Source organism: Pyrus communis, chromosome 10 (genome assembly GCF_041283825.1).
Source record: "Pyrus communis isolate YQ-2024b chromosome 10, ASM4128382v1, whole genome shotgun sequence".
NCBI lineage: Eukaryota > Viridiplantae > Streptophyta > Magnoliopsida > Rosales > Rosaceae > Pyrus > Pyrus communis.
Window position 1 is genome coordinate 1356613 of NC_142574.1, and position 8486 is coordinate 1365098.

General features: G+C 34.6%; 1 protein-coding gene across 2 annotated transcripts; it reads right to left on the reverse strand.

Moving 5' to 3' along the window:
• Positions 1-405: 405 nt before the first annotated feature.
• LOC137729462 (ABC transporter G family member 22) lies at positions 406-5218 on the reverse strand. Of its 2 annotated transcripts, none has more exons than XM_088678607.1 (10): positions 5064-5218; positions 4280-4600; positions 3719-3807; positions 3337-3569; positions 2883-3038; positions 2391-2574; positions 2005-2274; positions 1337-1915; positions 1133-1240; positions 406-1040 (listed from the first exon to the last, which is right to left on the reverse strand). In XM_088678607.1, exons 2-10 carry the CDS (start codon positions 4587-4589, stop codon positions 783-785), a joined length of 2187 nt encoding a protein of 728 aa, XP_088534733.1. In that variant the 5' UTR covers positions 4590-4600; positions 5064-5218; the 3' UTR covers positions 406-782. The 2 variants fall into 2 exon arrangements, with proteins under 2 accessions (XP_088534733.1, XP_068324521.2); XM_068468420.2 differs by having other exon boundaries at positions 4130-4600.
• Between the last annotated feature and the right edge of the window lie 3268 nt (positions 5219-8486).

An 8486-nucleotide genomic window follows, 5' to 3' on the forward strand; every position in this document is an offset into this window, starting at 1 on the left:
ATCTTCTATTTGTGGTCAACTGTCGATCGATTTGGGTAGTAGATTAGAATACCAATGAAAAGCCTTGATTGATAAAGAATTGTCGAAAAGCCTAAGTTTGAAGAATTGGTTATCCTCAGTTGCGATGCACTGAGCTAAGAAGTGAAGGTAGGTTATTATACCACACGAATTAAAAACATGAAAAAGTGCGCAAGTTACTTTTATCATGTCGAGTCTAATAGTATTAGATTGTAACTAAGTAGGGCATTAAAATAATTTATTGTGTGGATGAGGTAGATTGAGTTTGCGAGGTTGTTTTGGTATATCCACCGTTGCCTCGTGTTATGATTGCTTTAAGCATATACCTTAAGCCCTCAGGTTAGAAGGACACCCCACCCATTACAAGTTAGAAGGGAACTTGAGAAATTTTAAATCATAATAAAATAAAAACATCAATTAAAGTATCTTATTGTCCATCATACAAAATGAGAACTGGAAACTAAAATACATAATTCATACAATAGTTCTCCTTTTCTGAATCAGATTCTTCAACATGAGCAAACTTGAAGATAATAACTTAGTTCCTATAGTTTATTGGAAGGACAAAGTACTCACATAGCCTCAAATGTCGAGAAGACACTTAACCTACATGCAAGCCGACGGTTTTATTTTTTATTTTTGGAACGAAACTCAACTAATACTTATATATTGAATGGAACATATTAGCAATGAAACTTTCTTCCGTGGACAGAAACATTCTGAGAAGTCTAATTTTTCAAGTAGATATCGTCTAGAATGGGAGACTATATCATAGTCCTGAATTTCATTGCCCTGAGAAATAAATAGGCTAGTAACCTATACCCAATGATCATCACAATCATAGCTCCAACTTCCGTCACACCTGAATCCAGTCTTAATTCTTTGATTAATTGAGACTCACATGTTTCATTTCCGGAGGTACCTGAACCTGATGGGCAACCATACTGAATTTTCAGGAGTAGCCTGTAAGAGTGGTAGTTGAACGAGATATAGCGTATCCACGAAACATTTGATGGAACTTTCTGCAACCACATATAGTTTATAATGTACGTGTCACGCTATATTTAACAAATCCACAGTGAGCTTATTGGTTCAGGTTATATATTTATCTGACCTTGATAAAGAATCCACCAGATAACATAAAGGTCATAACGACGATGGAAGCTAGCGTTGTTGCCTTTTTCACATCGACAAATGCTGCACCTATGGTCAATCCAAGACCCTGCAATTTTGATGTTTACAGTGTCATCCAATATTGTCCTTATTTTGCTTCAAGGAGAAGAACAATTATTTACCAGAAAATATCCATAATTTTTACCTGAGAGGCGACAATGCTGAGGAAAATTGTTAGCATTGTTTGGATAAATGCAGTAAAGGTCAGCTTCAAGCCTGTCATTAAGTAAACAATGACGAGGAAGGCTAACGGCAGCAGGAGATCCAGAGGAATATCACTAGTGTTTCTAGCTAAAAAGTATGCACTGAGTTTGTACATCTCCACCGATCTCTCTTTAGCAAGTATTGCTCTTTCTTGCGGAAATGTGAAAACTGCAGTGAATAAAGGGAAGAAGGTCCAAAATACTGAAATGAAGAATAACAATCCTGCTTGATCTTGAAGCTGTCTTCGGGAAGAAGTATCAGACTGCCACCATAGAAGTCCTATTATTAGAGCAGTTGAGACAACTTGAAATACACGCAAACAGCTTAAGTATTCGTGGCGTCTCTCCTTAAGGCCCCTCCTAAAAAGAATTGAAAACTGTTCGCACCAAGTTGCATTTGATTCCCTCAAGTATGTCATCCCTTTGCCTTGCAACATGTTCTCCTCGTCTGTCTGCACATAACTTAGGAGCTTTGTTTTTTTCATTTCTGCAAGTCTGATTTGATTGGCCTCTACCAGAAACTGCAAAATTATGTAAAATGAGATTCTGCGCCGTGATAGCTATTAGAAATTTATAATTGGGTTTTGAAAGTTCAGTTTTTATTAGCAACCTCGTGGACATCAACCGTGGAAGGCCTTCCATCCTCCAGTTCTGTTGGAAGTGATTTGTCATTTGTGTTACCATTTGCAAGATCAATGAGAAACTCTGCGGGGTTCATAGCTATAAGCGGTGCACAACCGATTGAGGAGAAGTATGTCATCGATTCAGAGGCTTTTCCAAAGTACAAGGAGCTTCCTCTACCCAAGAGGATGAGTTTATCAAACTTGTTAAATATTCTACTAGACGGTTGATGTATTGTAGTCACCACTGTCTTGCCAGCCTACATTTATATAAACACAATCTATCTAACTTGATTTTTTTTCTTTTTGATATGATATTCATATGATCAAGTAATATTGTTCATATTACAAAGGATTCAATCAATAATTCCAGTACCTTTGCAATAATGTGGAGCATCTGAAGTATTCGAAGTGCTGAGGTTGAATCAAGACCGGAAGTTGGTTCGTCTAAGAACAGAAGTGATGGATTGAGCAGGATTTCATTTCCAATGCACACTCTTTTCCTCTCACCACCAGAAACTCCTTTAACAAATGTGCCACCAATAAGTGTATCCTGGCACCTGAAAAATTAGTGAATCTTGCTATATGAGTAACAAATAGCTTCATAGTGACTGAGTTAGCTTGGAAGTTAACTAAGAAGATCATTTCAACAGTGTTGACGAATACAAGAATCTTACACCGGATCACTGACATGATCAAATATGACGTAAATTGAGGGGTTTCTAATTATACCGATGTCTTTTGCGACAAAACCCATACACTTGCCGTGCTGTGTAAGTAGTAAAATGCAAGGTGGGAGGCAGTATCGGCGAGTTCATCTTGACAAATAGATGGATGCTTAATGTTAGATGGAATATTATATATATACCTTTCTAGGCCTAGCTCATTAATCACATTCATGGCCCTTTCTTTTTTCTGATTTCTGGTTAAGGTAAGTGGAAGACGGAGTAGAGCAGCATAAGTTAGAGTTTCTTTGACTGTAAGATGGGAGAACAGAAGATCATCTTGCATTACAAATCCAATCCTGTTCCATGAAAACCAATATCAGAAAAAAAATTCCCATATTTTATATGTTAAAATAAATATGCAAACTCTTAGAGTATATCAATTATCAACTCCATCAACTCTTAATATCAATTATGTTTTTTCAAACCCCAACTCACGTGACAACATTTCATTTGTTTACATATTTGCGGTCCACTTGAAGCTTGATTTTTTTATAATTCATTTAAAAGTGTCATGGTATATGTAATGAAAATTTTAGGTAATGGTCAGTGTATTACGTAGTAAGCAACTGTCGTGTTATGTATCATGTTATATACCTCCATTTGAGAAACTTGGTGTATGGTTGGTCATTGTAAGTGATGGTACCGGTTTTGAGTTTCACTCTTCCACTGAGGAGATTCAGCAAAGTGGTTTTGCCACCTCCAGAAGGTCCCATTAGAGCAAGAACCTCTCCTGGAAGCACTGAGCCAGTGATTCCATGCAGTATGTACTCTGCATTTGAGCTTTTCATACCCTTTGCAGCAGCAACCTTATGCTTGACATCTTGGAACTGCAACACAATTAATAATTTATACACACACACACACACTCTCTGAAACAATTAAATAAGTTAAATTTCTTTTTCTTGATACACACACACACACACACACACACACACATATATATATTTAAGCATCTCTAGGGTTAATAATGTGTTACCTTGAGATAAATTGGTAAGCTGGGTTCCACATGGAGATTTCTCCCTTTGTCTGCATCTGGACCTCCTTCTTCAGTTGACATAGACTTAGCTGTTGGGATATTTTCTTTTAGTATAAAGATCATAAAAATTTGTCATTGAACCTGAGACTTTTGCACAAATGAGGGGTTGTAGTTTTAATGGTTAACTATTGTAGTATTTTTTTCAGAAACGGGAGAAACTTGAGACATTCTACAAAGAGACGTATGACTGCAACAAGAACTAGTTGGTTTCTAATGGTAATTAAGCATGTAATTTTAGAGAAATTTTTATAAATACCCGAAACAAATGTAATATTTCCTAAATAAGTTGGTTATGCTTTTTTTCAAGACAAGTCTATTAAATATAACTTGAGATTGGCTTCAGTTTCGTACTGCGTTGTTTTGGACTCTGCACTCTCAAGGCAATATTGTCTGAGATGTCTCCTTCAGCAAGAGAGAAAGAATTTCCCAAGCCATTGCTAGAAGTCCTGCTTAATATGGAACCTCTCTTGTCAAAGCTTTCAGTAACGGTATTGCTATTAACTTCATCCATGTTGATTAGTAGGTGGGAGCCAAATGACTCTGTTTTGTGAATCATTTTCCCACTTGGTGGTTCCATTTTCTTCTCAAAACTTCGTCTTCCAAGTTTGCGCAATATTCCATCTTCATTATTTTTCTTTTCTTCATGCTGAGTTATACAAGTTGAAGTTGTCATACAGCAGCCAACGTTTTCTTGGATTACACTTATGTCATTGTTTCCGGTACTCTTGGGTGTTTTTGCAGCTTCATTCAAACCCCCCTCAACAAAAGGAGAGTCACAGTCGAACTCACGATGATCTTTGCCAAACTCCATGGGTAGCGCAACTGCATGAAAAAATGTAAAACGTTGTACAATTAGTCTCAAATATAGAACGGGACTTGGGTGCTGAAAAATCAGCAGCAGCCTCTGCTGATGACCAATCACAGCTGGATACGTGTTCAATTTGGTGAATTTTTAATTACAACTTGAACACATGTCCAGTTGTGATTGATCTTCAGCAGGGGTTGCTGCTGATTTTTTCAGCAGCGAAGTTCTTTCCTCAAATATATTAGCAAACCAATAAATCTTAAAAGCAAACCAAAAAAAATTAAAAAATTATTCTAGTAATAATTAAAATCATAATTATCGGTGGTACTCTTTGTCCATGTAGTTTACTGATTACTCCATTTTTTTCACTTTCTTCTTTCTCACAAATTCGAATTCTTTGAACGATAAACTAACATCAAAACAATTAGTAACAAGAAATTGAGTGAACTAGAGAAAGTTGGGAAGAAGAAGGTTGATTACTTGAGAGCTAGAGAACTTGCAAATCGAGTACGCACTTAAAAAAGAGAAATGTGGAAAGCTGAAGGGATGGGAATATGGATTTGGAAAGGTTGGTTCGGAAGATCTTTATAGGCCAATTCTGATAATGCGTGACAGTGTCACATCATTTTCAGTCTATAGGTTTTCAACTAATGAGCCCTTATATCGCATGTGGAAGTAACTCAGTTTTTATTTCTGCACTTTTTTTTTTCTTTTTTGTTTTTTTGTCTTCGTTCTCCTATATTTTATTTAATTATAAGTCTGGTATGTGTAGAAAGAAAAAAAATGATTGCGAAAATCATTTCCATTTGTTGGATTCTATTGTCTTCCTTTTTCTCTTTTTTTGTGTGTTTCAAGTCAAACAGAAAGCAGGAGATTAAAACCCTAGTTATTGGCATATAAGAGTAAATATTCGCCACCACTAAAAGTACAAAGCCCCTGTAATATTATTACTCCTCAATAAAGGGAAATGATAAACACACATATTTTTTAACTTTTCACGTACTTTTATTTAATTTTAACTGCTATTTCTATTTAATTTATTTAATTCAATAATTAAAAATAAAAATTATGTGTGAAAAGCTAAAAGTACATGTAAAAATCATTTCCCTCAAAAAGTGGGAAACAATCTATTTGTTTTCTAGTGACAGGAAAAACTTTAGGAATTATGCATGAAATCCAATTGTCCCCGCATCAAAGAAATAATGTTTTAGCATAGAGTGAAAAAAGCTTCAACGTTTTAATCTTTATCTCTATTAATAGAATACCATAAGTGAGTTTTGATGTCTTAAGGCTTCTCCAAAAAACAAAATTGGACACAAAAGTCCTTGAAATAAAAAATTGAAAACTGAAGTAAATTATGAATCTAAATTTTCCATGGGCATTTGTGTAAATAAAACCAAAAAAAAAAAAAGAAGAAAAAAAAAACAAAGAAATTCAAACGTGGGAAAAGGCTGGAGAAAACTGCACCACGTTCCATACAAAACAGTTTCCCTTAAATTGTGTAACTTCCGTAAATCCCATTTCAGACCTCACGCTTTCTTGGCAGTTAGAACTTAGAACCCAATTGGTAAAATTTAATTGGCAATACATTGCAGTGGAAGCTTTTTTACTAACTATTTTTTATGTTATTTTGGCATGCTTTTTCAGTACTGGGATTTACTTGAGTTTATGTTTTTTTTGCAATGGTGTTGGATGCGTATGAAGAAGAAAGAGGGAAGAAATCCGTGATTCCCATATCTGAAAGGTACTACAATTTTCCGTTTTGTAATGTTGCGAAAAGTTATTAACTTTCTATAAGCCAATGTCAAATAGTTAATAAGTTGTGTTTTATTGTAATGCTTCAGGTTCATGGGGACGAAAGCTGCTATTTACAAACAATTCAAGTTTGAAATCTTTTGGTACCAAACTTGGTTTCAGCATGTTCCAAATTGACAGTTTTTTTTTTTAAATAGTCCAGCCAGCACTAAACAGCCAGTTGATTTCGGGGCATCTAAGTTTTTGCTTTATTTTAGTTGAAGGAAGATATAGGTTGTTGTTTTGTTAATGACAGTGGATAATCTGGATGAAAGTATGTATCTTGAGAATTTTTTTGCTTTCATTTGTTTAGGCCCGAATTGAAGTTTTGTGGAATGAGATTCTTATACCAAATTGTTTTTCCATTCATTGCAGGCAATATAAGATTCAACGATTTTTCTTTGTTTATATGCCTTCGTCAATTTTCTTGAACCAATTAATTACATATTTATAACTAACTTTGATAGGTGGTTCAACAAGTAGCTGATTTCCTTTTGCCCAAGCTTGAGTACTCTCAAGATTATTGCTCAAGTTAGAACAGGGCAAGTTGAAGACTATTTTTGAAGTATGATGTGATCTCCTCTTCCCTTCTCTATTAATTTTTATTTTACTAGATAAAAATATCAATCCTTGCAAGTACACACTAGAACAAATGTTTACCAATACCAAAGGATGCAAGGCCAGCAGTACTGGGGGATGTGGAGTGAAGAGCAAGCCTTAAATACTTCACTGCATTCTTAAAATTGTCATTAAAAATTGCCGTGCGCAAATGCTTGAAATCCTCACTATTTGTAGAGTATGGCAATGGTATGGGCAGGAACACTGACTTCAAGCCCTCTAGTATGGGAACAATGTATTATAGGAGAAATGTTGCTTTCAGATTCAATCACTATTATAAGCACATGAATTGAATTAGTTGGTGATTTCGAAGTAATATGATATCATTTCCAACTTTATTGTTGTCTTCCATGAGAACTGAGTCTCTTTCTACATGGTGACATTGAAAATAATTTGAGTTCATTTTTGTATTCGTATTTGACACCCTTTTAATGATTGGGGTAATGAACTTATTTCAAGGGATTAATGAGGTCAAGTTAGTCTTGAATGGACTAGAAATGTTTGATAGATACCCTACATAATTGTTACAAAAGGCATAGGAGTTATGAATGACTGATACCTTCATTCACAAACCTTTGTAATGCTTATGAAGTGCAATTATTTTCTTCTTTAATAGTTTGTAGTTCATTCCTTACTAATTTGACCTTAATTCTTTGGAACTTTGATGTCCCTCTCACCCAAACATATGATCTTTAGGGCGGTCTTTTGCATGCGCAAGAGCAAAACAATTAACATGAATAAATATATTTACTTCGTTACGTATTATGTCTTTATGCGTGAGCGAATGTAAAAAGAAAAAAAATAACTCTAGACACCGCGCATAGCACACCGTGATGTAAAAAAGGCATTTCACACGCACATAAGTGCGTGCAGAAAGGCTAGTTATATATAAAGCCAACAATCCCTCTTGAGGTCACAAGCTTCACCAAAAAGTTTTGGACAAAAATCCCCCCAAAACAAAAAATTTCAAAAGCAACCCAAAATAATGAACGAAATGATGTAGAGTATTTTCGTTATTTTAACAATGTTTTTTAATAATTAATTCTTTTTTGTACATTTTTTAAATTAGTACCTATTGGGCTAGCAATAATATGATTCAATCAATTGTTTATTAAATATTATTTTCTCATTTTTAAACACGTTCAAAACATCTTAAGATGCGTCTAATGCTGATTATAAAAAAGGTCTTTCGCACGTGCATAATAATGTGATTAAATTAGTTGTCAAATGATTGTTTTTTTTTGTTTTTTTGATCAAACGATATTATCTACATTAAGGGGAAGGGGGTGGCTTAGCCTCACAATGGTCTAACAATAATGTGATTCAATCAGTTATTTTTTAAATATTATTTTCTCTATTCTTAATGTAAATTCAATAGAATGTAGATGGAAATTAAAAGACCGATTCTATTATGTGAATTGAGCTGCTTTGATTGGTTTGTGATGGGTTTTTTCTAGCATGATCTAAGATTGTTCATTTACTTTAAATCGC